Source organism: Trichosurus vulpecula, chromosome 4 (genome assembly GCF_011100635.1).
Source record: "Trichosurus vulpecula isolate mTriVul1 chromosome 4, mTriVul1.pri, whole genome shotgun sequence".
In the NCBI taxonomy this organism is placed as follows: Eukaryota; Metazoa; Chordata; class Mammalia; order Diprotodontia; family Phalangeridae; genus Trichosurus; species Trichosurus vulpecula.
The window spans coordinates 168444948-168465663 of NC_050576.1; the positions used below are offsets into that span (position 1 = coordinate 168444948).

The 20716-nt window shown below is 35.4% G+C and overlaps 1 protein-coding gene across 1 annotated transcript in view; it reads right to left on the reverse strand.

The window, feature by feature from the left end:
• Nucleotides 1–2783: 2783 nt before the first annotated feature.
• The window catches only part of MED13 (mediator complex subunit 13), an 86682-nt gene continuing 68749 nt past the window's right edge, over nt 2784–20716 (reverse strand). Inside the window, exons 20-30 of the mRNA XM_036755966.1 lie at nt 19334–19793; nt 17139–17355; nt 15722–15913; nt 15283–15506; nt 12901–13043; nt 12123–12281; nt 11745–11930; nt 10818–10966; nt 9368–9541; nt 7333–7433; nt 2784–7003 (exon numbers count right to left, since the gene is read on the reverse strand). Coding sequence (XP_036611861.1) covers nt 6871–7003; nt 7333–7433; nt 9368–9541; nt 10818–10966; nt 11745–11930; nt 12123–12281; nt 12901–13043; nt 15283–15506; nt 15722–15913; nt 17139–17355; nt 19334–19793 — 2138 coding nt within the window. The 3' untranslated portion in view covers nt 2784–6870. The remainder of the gene's footprint in view (nt 7004–7332; nt 7434–9367; nt 9542–10817; nt 10967–11744; nt 11931–12122; nt 12282–12900; nt 13044–15282; nt 15507–15721; nt 15914–17138; nt 17356–19333; nt 19794–20716) is intronic.

Below are 20716 nucleotides of genomic sequence, written 5' to 3' on the forward strand. Positions count from 1 at the left end.
TTTAAGTGTATACTTGTCTGTACACATTGTTACATCATAGTGAGGGAAAAATACTCTTAGGGAAAGAGTACTGGATTTGTTTCTATAAGATGACCTAGGTTCAAACACTTTCTAGAGCACACAAATGATGAGTTCAAACAGATTTGGAAAAGGAAAAATTGGCAGAAGCTTCAGCAACACAGATAAACAAACAAAATATAGGATACATCAGAATCTACTGAAAAATTGGTTGTCTTACCTAATTTTGGTTATTGTATACATGTGATCTCCAGGGAGGATTTGTTTTGTATAAATTTTTAGAAAAAAATCCACCTTATCCACATCCAGAAAAAGAAATATGGAGTCTGAATGCAGATTGAAGCAAACTATTTTCTTGTTTTATGTTTTTTCTTTCTCATAGTTACTCCCAATTCTTCTATACAACATGATTAATGTAAAAATGTTTAATAGGAATGTATATGTAGAACCTATATCAGATTGTGTGCCATTTTGGGAAGGCAGAGGTGAAGGAAGGGGAGAAAATTTAAAACTTATAGAGGTGAATGTTTAAAACTAAAAATAAACTTATTTAAAAAAAAAAAAAGAAAAAACCCACCTTACCTAATCAGAACTAGCTAAATTTTGTTAAATCAGGGTAGATGTAGCTTACCATATTTATAGATGATTCCTTACATTGATTTTTTCCAAAACCCATTTCATTTGATTGTTAACCTACCATAAACTTTCTTATACTATTATCTAAATTTAAACAACTTTAAAGCATAGCAATTTTCAAAGACTATAACTTCTGCCAAAGCAGAACTATAAATTCAGCTATGAAATTATCACCAAATCTTAGAAAACAACAAAATCCCAAGTATAATAACTTTTACTAGAGTCCCTTTGGATATATTAGTGGAGTTGAATCCAGGTTCATAAGTTGTCCGAGAACACAAGGTCTAGACCCAGCATTCCAGCACCGATAGCAATCAATTTTGTGGCAACTCAAAAGATGGTTTACTTAGGCAGACTGCAATTATGATGTGGGTTAGTAGGGTCAGTAGCCACACCCGCCATCTTATTTACCCTAGAAATTAATATTTCTAGGATTCAACGTTTAGTCACTTTCATTCCAAAATGTCTCGTACATCTTTCTCTATCTCAGTACCTAAATTCTACCACCAGTGTACTGATTAAACCAGCCTGTATTATTGTGGGCTCTCATTTCATATATAATGGCATGGACTACTCAATTACTAAATATTTCCTTAAGCATTATAACATCTTCTAGAACAATAAATCATGAATTTACTAAATTACATTTATTCATTTTTAAATTTCTGTGGCTCTGATCATCTATGGCAGAACCTTTTTTTTGGCAGAGCAATTGGGGTTAAGTGACTTGCCGAAGATCACACAGCTACTAAGTGTGTCAAGTGTCTCAGGCCACATTTGAACTCAGGTCCTCCTGACTCCAGGGCCAGTGCTCTACTCACTGCGCCACCTAGCTGTCCCTTATAGCACAAGTTCTTAATCTGGGGTCTGTATACTTTTTTTAATCATTTGTTAACTGTTCAACATAATTGGCTTCCTATGTATTTAAATGTATTATGTATTTAAAAACATTGATCCAAGGAATCCATAGATCTTACTCAATTGTCCTATTGATCAATAACAGAAAAAAAAAGGTTAAAACTCCCTGCTTGAAGGGTAAGAGAAACAGCACTATAACAGTATTTTGCAAACTGGTAATACTTAAATGGTTCAACAAGTCCTAACTGTGGTAGAAACGTAATTCAAGCAGTTTGGCAGGAAATTAACAATATCTGATATCAAACCATGAACAGTGCTAACTTAATATGATTTCCTTCAACACAGCAGTCTCAAGTCCTTAAAGCAAAAGCATATGTAATCTCAAGTAAAGGAAAGTTTAACTGGGTTATAGTCACAAAAAATATTTTTATTTGGATAAATAATCCCTTAGTAGCAAGAAGTTACTCAGCTTTCAAGTGAAAATTAAAAACAGTAAAGTTGTTTGCAACTGTAAGTGAATACAAAAAAGAAGCTTCATATTGCATTCAGTCATTTTTATTTAAATATATCGTACTGCAGTAGAAGTGCAGAATTAATCAGAAGCAATGCAAATCGTCAGTGATCAAAAAATGATGTAAAACGTAGGAGGCAGCATTATCCACTGTATACTTTCAATTTCAACAATACATACTTTTTTTTTTAAAGAATTACTAATTTAAAAAAATTCATCCCTTCATAACTACCTTAAAATGACAGCAACAAATTCCAGCTATGGTCATGTGATCAGCTTTTTTAAAAAAAACTTAAGACAGAAAGAGTCCAAAGACTGGTTCCATCAAAATTGATAGAACATGGCTAATTTGCAGCATGAATTAGAAACAAATGCATTGTCTTATGCCCCACTTCATGTATGCAAAACACATTGGGCCAGTTCATTGAAACTAGAAGCTGGAAGAAGGCTATGTGTTGATTCTAAATGATAGTTTTCTTTTACCTTCTTCAACTAAATCAGTTTTTCAAGGTAAATGGTCTCGAACATATTTGAATGTATGCATAAACAAATGTATATACATGTGATTTTAAAATCTAGAAGTTGTTTTTAAATGAATACTTCAGAGACTAATGAGCTGGTAAAAGTGTTTTGAAGAACTCATGAACTGCTTTCTAGAATGTTCCTCCCATTTATGTGACGATGTGTTACAAATAGCTGCTTCCTTATTATTTGCATAAGCTTGAGATAAAAATATGATCAATAGAATGAGACACCACAATGAAGGCTTCATGAATAATTTATTCCATTTGAAGTTTTTTTCTTTTTCTTTTTTTTTTTTTAAAAAGTATAAACCTTTTTTCATTTCCTCAATCACAATTTGTACAACTCAGTGTTTATGGCATTCGGCAGCAATAGTGTTTGTTCCTTATTCTCTTTTTTTATCATGTTAAAAAAACACAATTGGACCATACTAAATGTCATTGCTAAATAAGAACTTAAAAACTCCCCTTATTTAAAGTGACCCAGCTGTTTTGAGAGGGTTTATGATGCTGCTGACATGTCCAGTAATGATGTCACAATCTGCAATTTAAACCCGTAACTTTAAGGTCCGCAAATCCAGTTTACCTTGAAATCTAAAGCTATTTTAAAACTTCATGAAAAAGTCAACATGAGGAGTATCTTAGGTCCCAAATCCAGTTTTGCTAGTTAATACTCCACTGAAAGAGAAAACACATAAATAAAAATCTGAACCATAGTTCTGGGTCCACAAAAAAAACCAAAAAGGATATCCAGCTGATATTTTTTCTTGACAAACAAAAGTAAGTCAAGAACATTTTTACTTAATTTAGACAAACTAAATTCTTTAGAGGAAACCCAGACCAAAGCATTACTTCTGTGTAACATTAAATGTATTAGACTGATATGCGATGCCATAGGTGGTTGTGTAGCAAATTATATGATGCAACAGCATTTAAAAACTTCCTTTTAATCTATTCAATTTGAACATTTTAAATAATGCGACATAGTATTTTGATATTACAGTATTAACATAGTGCTTGATTAAAGATCTGCAAATCTTTGTAGTAACACATTAAGTTAAAAAAATTACCTCAGAAGGTAAATATGAAGACGAAAGGAGAATATTTTAATACAGTAATCTGTGCCATACTGACAATTGAGTACGAATACAGCTGAGGATATTTGACTAAGTAGTAAGAGCTTAATTTTAGTGGTTTCAGAAAAGTTTAGAAAGATTTAAAAATTACAGCTACTTTAAAATTTAAGGATTACACATAAGTACACTTGGTGGCCATCTGGCCAAACAATAAGGTGTACAGAAATTTATTCATACAGTGTTAATTCACAGTCCTGATAACTGAATGGCTTGCATAAGAAAAGTATGGCTAGATGTTTCTGACTGGCTGGAAGCAGACATTATGTAACTATCACTTCAAATCCTCAAATACTGAACTTCCACCCTGCTTCCTAATGGACAACTGCACAGAACACAGATATGAGCACTGTAATGAACAAGGATTCAAGTTGGTGATGATCCATTGGTACAAACTGTAATATTTAGCTTGCACGTTTAAAAAACTGCTCTTACCCATCTGTGACAGTTCTGTAGATAAGTCAGTATAATAAATTAGTCATTACCACCCTAGGGGTAGAATGTTAATCACTATTGAGAAAACTGATTCAACAGGTAAGAAATATTTTATTTAAAAGTAAGCCAAATAGGTTAACTTTAGCATGCTTCTTGCCGCTGCTGGTTTGAATGTTTCCATTGCCTGCAATGGATATCATGTCAAGCAGATCCATCATCCTGCATAAAAATCTTAAATTCTTTTTTTTTTTTTCTGAAGTGGGTCTCCTGACCTTTCCTAATGGCTATTAGATAATTTTCAATTTGACTTTCAGTTGACATGTGGGGGGAAAGGGAGAGCATTGGAAAGGAGAGAGGTAAAGAGAAGGAATCCTATCAGCAAATCCTTTGTTTGGGGAATATTTAGCCCACATAAATTGAACTGTATATTATGCTCCTGGATGTCTATATCTAGGAACCTGGTTCCTTCTTATGGCTACAAGTAGAAAAATCACTGTCAAGAGTTTAAAATTTTACTTCTACCTGGTTTCAAGCTGAAGGTGTGTTCACTTCAGGCTAATAAATTTCAACAATGGAAATAAGGACAGTCATTGCTGAGTTTAAAATATAAAAAGGGGTACTTCTGGAAATTCCAAATTAGCCTCTTTTCCCTCAAATCCCAGCCAAGTTTTTAAAAAGCTACAGAACAAAACATGCCAACTGACTCTGTATTGTGTTAGCATAATTTAAAAATTAATGCAGAGATGTGATCTTTACACTTCAATATCAAAATAAGTTGACCATCTGGATTGCACTATTATTTTGAAGAAATGACTGAAAACCTTTGTCATCGATGGAACATTTTTTTTGTACAAAAAATGAGAGTTGCTATTATTTTTATATACACAATTCAAAGAAATTAGGTTGTTCATATGAAAGTGATAATTCAGATAGTTATTTTGTATTTACGAAATAGGAGTTTCAGGGGAAAAAAAAAACCAAATTGGAGTTTTGTAAATACAAGTGATTTTGTCCTTGTAGAAGATTAGTGAGTGTACTAATAGGAGTTTTACCAGACTGCTTCCAAGAAATAGGTAGACTAGGCGGCATTTTACATAATCAAGTCAGTCCTACCTCCAAATAGGAGGCTAATGGGCTCTCATGTGAACAGCACTGTAGAAGGGATTTTCAAGGGAGTGGAAGCTGCATAACTGCAGCTATCATCTTGGCATGTGCAAAAAGGAGGGGTAATAGGAGAGGGAGGGGGAGTTGTGATGAAGGAAGGGGTGAATTAAAGTCCCTCAAATTCAAGTCCCTTCTTTAGGGAGGTGAGAACCTCCGTGGCATGCACCTTATCTGAGCTGTATGATGAAAAGTATGGACTCTAGTGTTTGGGACTGCCACCTCCAAACCAAGGAAATTAAATAAATAAAAAAGGCAAAGGGAATCAGGTTTAAGAAGTTTAGAAAATGGTTATTTCACTAGTGGAATAGAGTCTGAATACCAGAATTCACTGAGAATCTATTTACACCACAGTTTGCTTGCACGCACCCCCCGCCCCCATTCACACACCCACACACCCACGCATACCTGATCTTTAAAAAAAAAAAAAAAAAAAACAAGAGTGACTGCTTTTAAAAATATTTGTAAAATGGTTAGAGCTGGACTAAATTTCAACCCTGTAGTAGAGACCCTGGAGATAATGTCATAGAACATCAGCATACCTAGAACTTGGCATTGAAACTGATAATCTTTTTAGCATGATGTTAAAAATTACATATTAACATCAGGATATCAGTATCTGGTAGCAAGTATTTCATAAACACTAAATTTCTATTAATGGAAAAGGCCTGAAATATTAGTCATAGCCCTAAACCATAGTACAAAATATAACTGAAGAATTAATTTTATTCTCACTACAAGTTAAACCACCTAACAATATCACTTGTATATTGCCATCATGTTACTCTGTAAAGGTGTGATATATAAAATGCTGTAAGACCCGGTACCTTTTCAATTTATAAACACAGTGAACTTCATTACTGTACATGTACTCTGCAACTACAGCTTAGCTGTAAATCCTCCACACACAATGGCATGGACATTAACCCCCCTCTATCCCCATTAAACTGTACATCAAGACAATACAAATTTACTGTCCCACCCACCCCCTTACAAAAAAATAATACTCTAAAAGCAACCCTACTGCAACTTTTAATTAAGACGATTACATATATTTTAGACCAATTGCTTTAAAGCAAGAAGGCAGTATAAACCTTCTAGGAAAATTTTTATAAAAGAGGTTAAGAAATATAAGACAATTTATACATTTAAAAACTTACAATAAATAAGATGCAGGCATTTTTGAATACTAGGTACTATAATCCAATACAAGAACATCTTGATGTTCTGAAGCCATATGCTGAACTCATTGTTCCTTGTGTCTCTTCTCCATGCTTTTAATATTCATTTAACATGACTGGGCACTATGGCTCATTACTTTCACAAATACTGTGACTGGAAAAAAAAAGTTAATTTTTGCTACTAAAATGTTACAATACATTTTGTATGATCAATCATCATAATCCTAAAGAGTTCGGTATATGATCAGTGAAAAACAGCAGGGTTACAGCCCCCTCCCCCCGGGTCAAAACAATATTTGTAGAAGTAAGAAGAATGATACCCCATCACAAATGACTTGCACTGAGAAGATTATAACTTAGTCCTGCAATGAAATAAAATCCCTTTTCCTTGTTCTTTTCTTGCACAGTTCAGAAGATCACAGCATATTCATGATAAAGTTATATAACTGATTCAGCACCACAAAATGAATTGGGAGACATGACCGTCTGTCCTGGGTTGCAGGGTCACAGGTAAGCCAGGAGAGTGCATTGTACTGTTCCAAAACAAACCTGAAAAACAAATAAACATCGTAAGTCATGTTTTATTTAGAATGCAGTATTTATAATCATTTTATGTGCTAAATTCCATTTCTTTCAACTGAAGTTACTTTAAAAAAAAAGAGGGAGAAGGGAGGTAAAAAAGTATTCAAAAGTCTTATAAGCCTACTTGAGGGCAGGGGTGGGAGGGAGAGAAGCACTTATTTGAATTATCCAAAAGTTCTTTTTGGAAAGGGTCTTCTACATGAGTTCCATCCAAAACAAAAATTAAATGAATAAAGCCATAGGAATTTTCCATAAGGAAAATCAAATTTCTACCTTAATGGTAAGAAAGGCAATACCTGAGGACATCTGAAGTCTGATTTGAGTCAAGTGGGTGGGAGTGTTTACTGTGAAGCAGCTCATCTGATTGCACTGAAGGCACATGGAGGTGCAAAGAGGCCTAGGAAAGAAAATGAAACAAAACTGCCTTGAAGAAAATTAATTGGTTTTGCCTTTATTCTTCTGTTACCGAACTAGATTAGTAAAATGAGAATGTTTTCACTACGTACAATTAATTGGAGTCATTAAAAAAAAATGGTTTCCTTATGTGGCATGATGACAAAATTCTGAGATGCTACGTAGTGTCTTTTCATTTGCTTCTGTTGCTTTTTCAGTCATAAGGCAACCAGTCTGAACAGAGATTTCTGTAACTTTATTATTATCAACTTGCCTAGATCTTTAGCTTCAAAATATACAGTAATAATCACTAGAGGTCAAATCTCAAATACAATTATTTTTAATCTTCTGGGAGATGAACCACTTTTGTTTTCAAGTCAATAGTGCCATAATACATAGACATATCTATTGCCCAGGGCCCTGAACCTGGAAGGCGGCAGGAAGAAAGGGTACAACCTAAGAAAAGGAACACTGAAAGTAAAGTTCTAATTTACTTGATTATTCAGAACCAAGGGTGCTGACATTGTCACTAGCTAAGGATTACTAGAAGATAGGAAATATGCCTATCCTACCCCTAACGTTATAGTCCTACAAGTAATATTCAGGATAAACAAATTTCAGCATACCAAAAGAATTTAAATAGTTTCTTGGTGGTTGCTGCATTGCATTCTAGAGCTCAAATCCATTAGATCAAGGATTCTTAACCTTTTTTTTGTATGTCATGAACCCCTCTGATGAAGCCTTCTCAGTATAATGTTTTGAAATGCATAAAACAAAATATAAAGGATGGAAACTATCTAGGTATAACATTATCTCGTTAGCACAGTCAATTAGTATGGACTTTCAGAACTTCAGACTTTCATGATCTTTCACGAATGCATGAACATAAGAATTCACTGCCTGATTTTGACATTTTTCCATAGGTATTACCACACAAAACTTAATAGGCAACTATTATTTACTCATAAAAAGTGTGCTGCTAAAATAATGTTGAAGTTGTCAGGAGCTTTGGGAAGATGGTACAAACCATCACCTTCTAAAGTGATGCAGCATTGTCCAGGAGAAAGAACACTCCACTGGCAGTGAGGGTAACCGGGGCTCTGACCTCATTCTGCACCAACTCCCAGCGGAATTCAGGGCAGCCTCTCAATCTCTCTGACAAAGAGACTACATAGGTGGGACTAGATAGCAGGATAATGATTTTTATGGTCCTTCCCCACTCCAGAATCTCATGACTACAATGTTTATGTTTGGACAGTCAAATAAGGCAACTGATGGTACAGTGAATAGAGTGCCAGGCCTAAAATCAGAAATCCTAAGTTCAAATATGACCTCAGACACTCACTAGCAGTATGGCCCTAGGCAGGGCACTTCACCTCAGTCTGCCCCAGTTTCCTCAACGGTAAAATAAGGACAATAATAATGCCTACCTCCCAGGGGCTGTTGTGAAAATAAGACAATTGTAAAGGACACAGGGCCAAGCACATATAGTAAGTGCTATATAAACGTTAGCTATTATTAATACAGCATTGATGGTCGAGTCTGACATTTGCTTGAGCACAAGAGTTAGGGGTTATAGTGAACTATGCTAATCAGGTGGTCTGCACTAAGTTTGGCACCTATATGATTAGCCCCCAGGACTCAGGGTCAAAAAAAAAATAAATAATTTTAAAATTTTACATTGCAAAACGTGGTTAACCCCACACAGGGATGTGCTAGTAAATATTTAACTGGGTTCTCGTTCCCAAAATATATAGAGTACACACTTTTAAATTTAATCTGCATTATTAACATTTTCTCTATCCCTTTGTTCAAGTTTAGATTTGTAGAACGCTGAAAATTTAACCATCCACTGCCAGCCTGGAGTCCAGCACACCTCTGCCCCTATGTCCCAAATTATCAATTAGCACCCCATAAAAGGCATAGAAATAGTAATACCTTAAGAAAGAGGGGACACTGATGTTGTGCTTGAGGACATGCTGACCAAAACCAGTCAGGTAAGGGACCCGCTTTGGCAGTTGATACAAAGTAACCAAGGGCCAACGGTTGCTGAAGGATATTTGTTACTTCATCATGAGATTCTGTTGAAAGCAGCCGATCTGTACCTTGACCCTTTAGAATGGACAAAAGATAAAACTGAATTCTTCTAAGAGTAACAAAGAAACATCCACATAAAAACATATGAGTTATGATGTTTGGTGTGGCTCTTTGGATCGCATTTGGGAAACTGTGTAGTACATGTAATGCTATGAAAACACTCCTCACCATAAACTCCAACCTTTTTAACCTATTTTTCTGTTGATGCTGGATGGCTGGCAATCTAATACAACCTCTGAGGAATCAAAGTGCCAAAAGGCAATGAAGAGCTGTATGGGCACAAAGAAGCTATACAGCGTTTTGCTTATGGTATATGACAAAATAATCACTAAGGAAACATATGACTGGAAAAGGAGGTGGATTATGTGGCAAGAATGAGGGATAACACATAAAAATCCTGAGTGCTGTTCTGAGAGACACAGAAAGTGGATTCTTTGTGTATAGTTCATGGGAAAACATAAGCAAGAATCCTGAGACCATGTAGCAGTACTACTGAAATGACATATCTATTGACACACTGAAAATATTTGATGTCATTATTAAATAAAGACCAATTTTTGCTTATGATTCATGTGAATTTCTTTTAATCTCTGATAGATATTACCAGTTATAATTGACAGGCTTTGAAGCCCAATCCTTCATTTACAAAATAGTTTCAGTAATAGGTAGTAAAAGGAATTTGAAAGACTACTCCAGGGTATCCGGGAAAGTCTACTATACAATTAGTATTAACATTAAAAGAATAATTAATTTTCCTTTTTCTAAACTTGCATTTCAAAAGTACAACTCTGTTATTTGCAGAAGCTATTTGAGTAGCTTCCTAATATGTGAGACTACAAAAATATCTGTGGCACTATCGCTGCCTAGAGCAGCAGCAACTTGGAATTAGAACTTCAAAGTTTATGTGGTCCTGGAGATCAGTAGGGGCAATGGTAGGATAAAAGAGAAACTGTAAACAAAGGCTTGTAGCTTTCTATCAGCACTTTGTAAAAAACTAAATGAAACAGACAATAGAGGTCATAATTATAAGAGTACTTATCAAGCCTTAAAGGATGCATTCCATGACATGCAATTTGAGATAGCTATGGTGGAAGAGTAAGGGACAAGTGCTGAACAATTATTGTCAACATCCAGGAGACAAAAGAAATTTATTTTATGCATGATTATATTTATATTATACACACATACATATGTGTGTGCATATGTATATATGCATAACATACTATTAGATGAATGAGTAAAGAACACACCTGCCACATGGATGACAAACTATTTTTATTATGGTAGTTACCTTGCCAGCATCACCTCCATGAGGATAATGAGATCCTGGAGAATGTACAGGGGACCCAGTTGGGGATGCAGGAAGGATATTGATGATGTCAGGGTCAAGATCATCTGCTGTGTCTAACAGATCAAAAATACCTATTCCATCTGCTCCATCTGTATAGAAAAAAAATTGGGGAGAAAATCATAAAATATTTTCCAAATTCCATAGAATTTTTTTCTTTTTGAGAAAATATCTAGAAAATCTATTATTTAAGCTCACTAAAATGGACCTTCAGAGATATAGAGATGGGGTAGACATGGAAACATACCTTATTTCCCTAGCTAACATAGTGGTTTGAGTGTTGGCCTTTCAGTCAAGAAGGCCTGAATTCAAATCCTGCCTTAGACACCTCCTGGCTATTTGACCTTGGGCAAGATACTTACTCTTTCTTCCTCAAGTTTTCTCATTACTGGAAAATGGGGACAATAACAGCACCCACCTCACTATATTCTTGTGAGGATTAAATGAGATAATATGTAAAAATATATGCAAACCTTAAAGCTCTATAAAATTATGGTTATTATTATCATATACCTATAAATGAAACCATTTTTTTAAAAAGCAGACCCCAAATCTTCTTCACTATGAAAGAAAATATTCAAATTGTAGTATAAATCCATAAAATACTGAGAGAATACTTGTACCAAGTGATTTGAGAAGTCATTTGGAATTGTGCAAGAGAATTAGCAGTAACCCTGAAATCTTATTCATTTTTTTTTTGATAGAAGTTTGACTAGGGATACAATTATTACTCAGAGGTATCTATAATTATTTTGTGATACTTGGTTATTAAAATTCTAGCATGTGAGAATCAACATGAAAGGGAATGCAAAATAAATTTTAAAATATGTTCTTTTATTAATTTTTATATAAGCTTGCACAAACTCCTACCATTGTTTGTATTGAAAGCCAAATCCAAATTCTCAGTGGTGTACGTGGCTGAAGCTACTTGCACAGAAGCGGAAGTAGGGAATACAAGTATATGAGTGCATGATGTATCCTGTGGGGTATTGAGCTGAGATGTCTGCATATTCAGAGTGGTACTTCTTCCAAAGACAGACCCCGTTGACACAGAATCTGAAAGAGAACCAGAAAGTTTTCTCCTTTAGCAAAAATCAGGATAAACAGAGTCTCATGTAATATAAGGTATTCCAAAAGTATATGTGCGATTTTAAGCTTTGTTTTAAGACTTTTTGCATACCCTACATTTACAAACTTAAAGGCAGGAAAGAAGTAAAGAATAATTCAAATATAAGCAAGATATCTAACCTGGCATGATAACAAAAGATCCTTGGGGCTCCATTGCTACCAGGCAAGCACTAAGAATGCTTGGAGAGTCAGCAGCAGATATACCACACATCCTACACATATCTTTTAGTCTTTTACTAAGAGACTGCAGATTGCGGCGACTCAGCAAACAACTCCAATCTGTGGGTAATAACATTCAAGAAATAGTACACGAGCAATGTATCAATGATGATAATGTTAACTTGAGGAATAAAATTTACAACACAAGAGAAAACCATTTAATGGTTTAATTGAGGATTCTCTCAAATGCAGGGGCTAATAATTATTTGCTATGGTCTCTTGTCATTCTTTATTCCCTTAGCTTACAGTGTCTACCCAATTTCTAAGGGATGTTTCTAAGTGAGAACCTGCACAAAGGATGGTGGGTGAGCTAGAAGTTAAACAATAATAACAACAAGGAGTAACAACCTTAAGGAATGCAACAAGAAAGTCAAAGGCAGAATAATACTCATGAGCATATTATAAGGTTAAAAAAAAGCCTTTCCATCTTATATTTTGGGATGTAGCTCTTAAAAATTATTCTAGTAGTAACCAATGATACACATTATATAAAGCTAATTTGGAGTTTTTGAAAATGGTTAGAAAAAATCAGATTGTAATTAGATTCTATTTTTTCTAACCATTTTCAAAAACGGTTAGAAAAAATAGAATCTAATTACAATCTGATTCTGAAGTTTGTATGCATGCTCATGTGGTTCATACATAAAAGCAATTTAAATTAATGAAATCAAATTTTTACCTTTTAATTCTCCATGCCCTATTCTTCCTAAGCGACCAATTACAACTCTCCATGGTAAAGAACTCATCTGTACAAGTCCTAAACACCATTCCCACAGTTTCTGGAGACCAAGTCTTCGAGCAGAACCTTTTTTCCTACGAGCTCTATGAGGGACAAATGAAAAGAAATAATTGTTGATATCCAAAGAAGCTAACAAAGGAGGGAAAACCTTTTCTATTTACTCTTATTCAATAACCTCTTTCAAAATACGTACAACTACCTAAGTTAAAGGCAGGAGGAAGTTGTATAGAAAAAGATGTCAGGAAAGGCATGTCAAATATTTTAAGCCTAGCTCACAAAACTGATCATGCTTTAGGTTTAAAACCTTATCTACAGATATTCTCAATTGTGGCTGGTTCAGATGGTCAAATTAGCTCAGAAAACTTGTATCTAGAACTGATACAAACTTACATCCAGAATGGCTGTCATACCACTGTTTCGTTTTACCTAGTCAGAACAACGTAATAAGAATGTGCCCATTATACAACGAATGCATACCTATAAACCAAGATATCAAAATTCAATTTCATTATTAATGTTTAAAAACTCCATACCAAATTCCTTTAACACAAACTTTAGGGGGCTGTCAGTATAGTGTTTGCAAACTGTACTGATAGTCCTTTTGAATGATAGTATTCTTGTCCAAAACAACCCTCTAAGCAAATCACTCTGTTACAGGAAAAAAGGTCAACACTTTATTTGAATGTCAAGGGTAAGCTGTATAACCTCTCAGGTTATTAATTTTGACAAGAAAGCTCACAAATCAATTGCAATAAATGAGAACGTAAGCACCCTGAGAGGAGGGTTTTGATTTTCTATTTGTATCTCTAGAGCTTAGCACAGCGCTTTGCACTCAGTAACACTTAACAAATGCTTCATTTCATTTATTCAATAACCCAACAGAGATAACTAAAACAGCGATTCCCAATCAGAGCAGAGACAGTTTGGCCCAGTGTCCACAGAGCAAAGGATGTGGAGTCCAAAGACCTGGGTTTAAATCTCACCTTTGCAACTTACTAGCTCTGGGACAAAGTATCTAAAAAATGTCAAGTTACAAATTTGTCAAGGAAAGGGAAAAAAACTACAGGTAGATTTTCTACATAACTAAAGTGTTTTCCTCATGATACCACTCTACAGGTAAGGAGATTGACTCAGAGAGGTCAAATGACTTTGCCTGTGATCACACCACCAATTTCTAAAGTTGGGGCTCGAACCCAAGTCTTCTACTTTCAAATTATAAAGTAGTTAAGTGCCATCCGCATGTCCAATCTCACACCATAATAAAATATAACTATTAAGTGCAAAACAAAAATGGCATTTCTAACTAGATTTTTAAAAAAAAAAACCATTCATTTGAATACATTATTCCTTACTGACCTCCTTGTATCATTTTTGTGGGAATAATAACTAACATTTACTGAGCACTTTAAAAGGTTTTTGAAGTGCTTTTCTCAGCACTATATGTGGTAAGTACTATAATATTCCTATTTTAACTGAATCTCAGAAGTTGAGACTTGTTTACAAGTCATGGGACTACTTAGTAGTTAAGCCAGGATTTGAACCCAGATCTGACTCTAAGCCCAGTACTCTATCACAACCATCCTATGATGACCAAACCCATAATAATTTTTTTTACCCATAATAAAATTTTAAAATAATTATAATTTTAAAAACTACTACTATTCATCTAACACTCTGAATTGTGTTACAAGATGCTTTACATACCTTCTTATTTGAGCTTCACTACAACCCTCTGAGTTAGGTAACTTATACATACTATCCCCATTGTATAGATGTTGAAACTGAGGCTCTAAGTGACTTGCCCATAGCCATATAGCTAATAGGCACTGGAGGCAGAATTTGATTCCAGATCCACCATTCTACTGAAATGCCATCAGGCCTTTAATTAAAGTTGACTCAAAACAAACTATTTTAAGTTTGTTCACTGCATGTTAGATTTGCCTCCCAATGAAGTTCATGTCTTCTATCTTCCTACGAAGCCTAGCAAAGTGGTGGGAATACAGTATTAGGCAATCAAGAAATACTCACAGACTTAATAGCTAAATATACATACAGAACTAAAAAGAGGTAACTCTGAAACTCAAAGAGGAAGCAGATATTCAAAATAAACTAATAAAAAAGAAAAAAAAGGTTAAGTGAAAACCCTAAAATATGGGGTTTCCCTTTAGCTTCTCTTGGTCTTAAAAAAAAAAAACAAATTTGAAAGATGCTATTTAAACCTACTCATAGGAAGCAATTTGATGAGAATATTTAAGGACTATTTAAAATAAACTATTTAAAATAAAAGTTCACAAAAACCCACACTTAGTGAAATTTTATTACCTGTTTGGAACATCAATATTAATGATGCAAGTTTCTAATAATTCTCCATATAGATCTGTGCACGATGCAAGAAGCCACCTTTGATCATGAGATAAACAGTAGCCAACAAAAAGTACATTGTATTTCTGTCCAGCTTCTCCAAATGTTTCTCCTAGTTCTGTCTGTTTGTCCTTCACGGGGGCCAGAATAAAAGGAGGAGTATAAAGCCGAATACACTCTGGTCTCTGTAAAACAGGAAATTGAGGTACTAAAATGCCATCATAAGGAATAATTTTAATGATGACAATCTGAGATCCTATTAAAAAAAACAACCCACAAGATAATCAGGAAATGAAAATGATAAAAAGATAATAAAGTATTTTTCTTGTACTTAACCACAGACAAAAAAAATTAAACCTACACTCCTTTAAGAGTTTGCTTGGTCAAGAAAAATACTCACATCAGGACTTTTAAGGGCAGTTTCCATCGCTAAACCTGGCCCAAAGCCAGTTAACGTTTTTACATTGGTTGATGTTGGAAGTGGTCTCCGACACTGGGTAAAGACCGAAAAAGCCAGAGATTTTAAATGCTGCGTATAGATCTGTCTATCTTCATGTTTCACAGGTTGTAGCAGGTATTGACATGGGACAATCTAGAAATTGCAGACAAATAATGTTACAAATGCTGAATATGTAATCCAGAGATCAGATTATGTTCTTGGTCAAATATATGCGACTGATATTCTGGCAGAATGTTGAACTCAATCACTGATAGAGAACCAAAGTAAATGATAAGGCAGTGTTTTTGCAAACTACTTGGCCACAGAACACTCTTAGTCTTGAAATATACTGATGAAACCCATAAATGATGGTAATTGCTGAGGGAAGACAAAGGAATGTGGAGAGAAAAAAATCACAATGCAGGTGAAAGAAAAATCTAAGGTTTGTCACAATGAAGGAAGGAGTGGTGATGCCCCACCACCATGAGTGCTCACCACTCTCAGGTTCCTCTACTTCTTCCCCTATTCCAGGTACAACAAATTGTTCTGTCCTCCCCCTGGCTCCAACCGGTCTCAGGAACAAGGCTACACATTGAAGATGTCAGTGACCATTTGGAGCTAGCATTGATTTTCTCATGGAACCTTATTCACATTCACATGTGCAAAACCAGGATTCCATGGAACCCAATTTGGGAAATGTGGCTATAAAGTATAGCTAAAAAAAAAAAATGAAGCTTCCTAATAATTTCTTATCTAGTTAAAAGGATTTTGATAAACAGTCAACCTGGATAAAAATCAAAGGCTCTGAGTTTAAGAACTACAACAGTATTAGCTCACCCCAACTTTTAGCTACTTCTGGTATAGTCTGTAACAGACAACAGAGATGTGTCAAAATCTCCTTTAAATCTGTACAAACCCTATTATGTATAACAGAGAAATCAAATGTCCCCTCCCCCTTGTCACCTCCTCCACCCCCCACCCTTTAGCACCACAGACCTCAATTACTTCCATATAACTATTTTTCCTTGTTTCTGATGGGGAATGCAAGCAAGTGGACAAGGTAAATGAAACATTTTTGGAAGCTAGTCAGATTGCCATGTTAATTTCTTTGTCCAGAAAGTATCAGATGGAAAATATTAAAATACACACACACTCTCCTACATTATCATTACCTCTCACACATACACATTTTCTTTTCTCCCTCTCTCTTCCTGTCCCCTCCCACATAAGCAACAAGTTGCTGTTGCTGCTATATAGACATCTTAGAAAACTGATTTAAATCCAGAAAAGTAAAGAATATCCTTTAAAATGCCCAATTTTACCCAAACACCAAGCTATTTCACACAATCTTAAACGACTTAGGATACATCACCCTTACCTGTACAGAAACAGTACTCTTGAGATTAGGTGGAAGAGTTTGGACCATTTCCAAGAAGCATCTAAGTAGACCCAAGGTCCATACATTAGAATTAGAGCTCTCATCTTTATTTTCATATGTAAAAGGATCAATTATGTAAACAACAATTGCAGGTGGATAAGTAATTGCATGTGAATCACCATCTGTTGGGATTCCCACCTTATCACGATCCATAGTGCTACAATTTAAAAAGAAAATTTAAGAGTCAGTCAACAGTCAATAAGCATTTACTAAGTGCCTATTATTGTGCCAGGTACAGCTTTATGCTATGTTATGGGGATACAAAGAAAGGTGAAATATAATCCATACTCTCAAAGAGCTAATGGTATAATAGGAGACAACATGCAAACAGCTACGTATAAATAACCTATATATAGGACAAATTGAAGATAATCTTAAGGTGGGTGGGGAGCATTAGTATTAAGGAGGATTAGAAATGGCTTCCTACCCCAATTGCCCTGCCTTCCTCCCTCAAAAAAAAAAAAAACAACAGAAATGGCTTCATTTAGAAAGTAAGGTTTTATAGGAACTTGAAGGAAACTAGGAGGCGAAGATGAAGAGAAAGAACATTCCAGGCATAGGAGATAGCCTGAAAAAATGCCAAAAGTCTGGAGATGGAGTGCCTCCTTTGAGGAATAACGAGGAAGCTAGAGCTAGTGTCACTGAAGTATAAAGTACATGGATATAAGACTAGAAAGGTAGGAGGATAGCTATGAAGGACTTTAAATGCCAAACAGAAGACTTTATATTTGATCCTCAAGGTGATAGGGAACCACTGGAGTTTACTGAATAGGAGAATGACCTAGTCAGACCTGTGCTTGAAGAAGATCACTATGGCAACTGAGTGGAAGATGAACTAGAGTGGGGGGGAGACTTGTGACAGCAAGACTGACCAGGTAGTTACTGAAATAATCCAGGCCTGAGGTGACAGAGTTCCTGTACTGGGGTGGTAACAGTATCAAAGGACAGAATGAGGAGTATAAAAGAGATGTTACAAAAGTAGAATCAAAGGACTTGGCCACAAATTGGAAATGGGGGGACAGGAGGTGGGCAAGAGAAGAAGAGAGACATAAAGGAGAGGAACTGAGGATAACATCTAAGTTAGCAGCCTGAGTGACTGGAAGGATGGTGGTGCTCTCAAGAGTTAACAATAAAGTTGGGAAGAAGAGAAGGCTTGGAAGAAAAGATAGTGTTGATTATAGATATGTTGAACATAAAGAGTTCTTCAAAAAAATGTTGAAAAGGCAGTTAGAGATACTAAAATAGAGTTAAGAAGAGAACTTAAGGGTGGATAAGCAGATCAGGGAATCATCATCAAAGAGATGACTGAATCCATGAGAGTTGATGAGATCACCAAAGAAAATTGTATAGGAGAAGAGAAAGGGATCTAAGGCAGAATCTTGGGGGACTCCCAAGGTTAATGGGCATGACCTGGATTAAGATCCAGCATAGGAGACTGAGAAGGAACAATCAGACAGAGAGGAAGAGAATCAGGAAAGAGTAGTACACAGAAACCTAGAAAAGTGACTGACAGTGTCACAAAGGCTGCAGAAGGGTCAAGAAAGAGGAGGACTAAAAAAAAGGACATTCGATTGAACAATTAAGAGACTTTCAGTAAATCTGGAGATATAAATGATGAAGTTCAAAGCTCCAAATGAAAAGGAAGTAGAGACACCAATTATGTAGATGCCCTTCTCAAGGAGTTTAGGAATAAAAAGAAGAAATATTGGACAATAGCTAATGGAGCTGGCCAGTCAAGTGAGAGGTTTCTTCTTGTTGTTGCTGTTTTTTTTAAAGAATAGGGGTGTTTGTATGTTCTAGGGAAACAACCAGTAGACAAGAGGAGACTGAAGTTTGGTGAGAGAGTAAGGATGACACAGTGGGCAATTTCATTAAGATGAGATGGAAAGGGATCACTCGTGCATGCAGAGTTCTAACCTAGTATGTGGTAAACTCTGACCCAAAGGATTAGAACTCAGTTCCTTAAAAAAAAATTAAGGAAATACACAAACCCCTCCTCAAGTTTTAAAGTTTTGTATATGTAAACTATTACAGGTTAAATTTTCATTAAAATTAAATTCCCAAGGGAAAATAAAAAACAAAGTCTAAAATTTATTCCAAACATAGGTTACTTCTTATTTATAAATGTTTTTTACCTTTCAGACACTTCTGGATGTGGCTGAGTTGGACCAGAGGATGCCTCTGCAGAAACCCCAGAAGTCTGTAGAGTTGGGGGCTGTTGCCCCCCTAACTGGGCACTCTGAACAGTGGCTGGTTGTGTAGACATAGATCCAGCAGCAGCATTATTCATGCTTCCAAAAGGTGGAAATGAAGTTTGTTTATTGGCTGACATTCCACTGCTTATGTTGGTGGAAGAGGATGATGATGAAGTTGTAGTCAAAGTAGAATTAGTTGTGGCGACTGAAGAAGACACAGAACTACCTGAAGTCATAGTCATAGTGCTGCTAGTTGTGGTTGCTGGGGCGGCAGACGGAGTGCTTGAATTCCCAGTATTTGTCAGCTGAGGTGGAGTAGTGAGAGACTGACTTGTGGGGACAATCACATTTGGCTGGGAAAGTAAAGAACTATCCAATGGCTGGGAAGCAAGATAAGGACCTAAAGGAAACAGAGCAGATGGTATATTAAATTCTTAATTTTTACTGACCAGTTTGGTCTCCTTTTAATATTTTAACAAGAAAATTCTAATCAATTTTTTGTAATAAATGTTAAGCATCCGTAATGTGCAAGATAACATTTCCTAGTATTTACACAATAAAAAAAATTAAGACACCGGTTAAAAATGAAGATGTAAAGTGGCATTCATCATGTAAATGATCATTCAAGTTAAAAAAAATTCTATTTTCAAAGAATAAGAAACTTTCCTTTTTTCTTCTGAAGAGGGCTATCAACTTAAAAGGTGAAGACTTTGCTGTATATTTAACACTGTGTAAACATCACTGCTATGAAGCAATTTATTACTAAATTACAACCCTACCCCTCGGAAGTCATTAATGGGTGATAAGACAAATGAACTTCCCTTTGTAACATTTCTCATAAGGTAGTATTTCTGTACTTTTCTTGAGACAGCTAAGTGGCAAAGTGGAGAGAACACTAAACAGGAGTCAGAGACTAAGTTCAAATTCTGTGTTGATGTTAGTTGTCTGACCTTGGGCTTAATGGTTTCTAAAGACCTTCTAGCTCTAAATCTATGATCTGATGAACCAAACATTAGATAAAATATGCTAAGAGATACACAGTACTTCCTAGCAAATTTTCAGCAACAGTCCAAAGTTTTGCCATATAATAAAATGAGTAACATGACTAAACTGTAGCCTTCCTCTAAGGTTGGTTAAGGTTGTTGATATAAACTTCATAAATGAATGCACCTTTAATGAAGTCCTTTCAGTGTTTCAATTCTAAACTCTGTCGGATATCTGTCAGGTAAACATGCTGCCTTTAAAAAATTCATTTTTTTGCTTGCCATCTTCGGGAGGGGAGGAAAGGAAGGAAGAAAAAAACTAGAACTCAAAATCTTATAA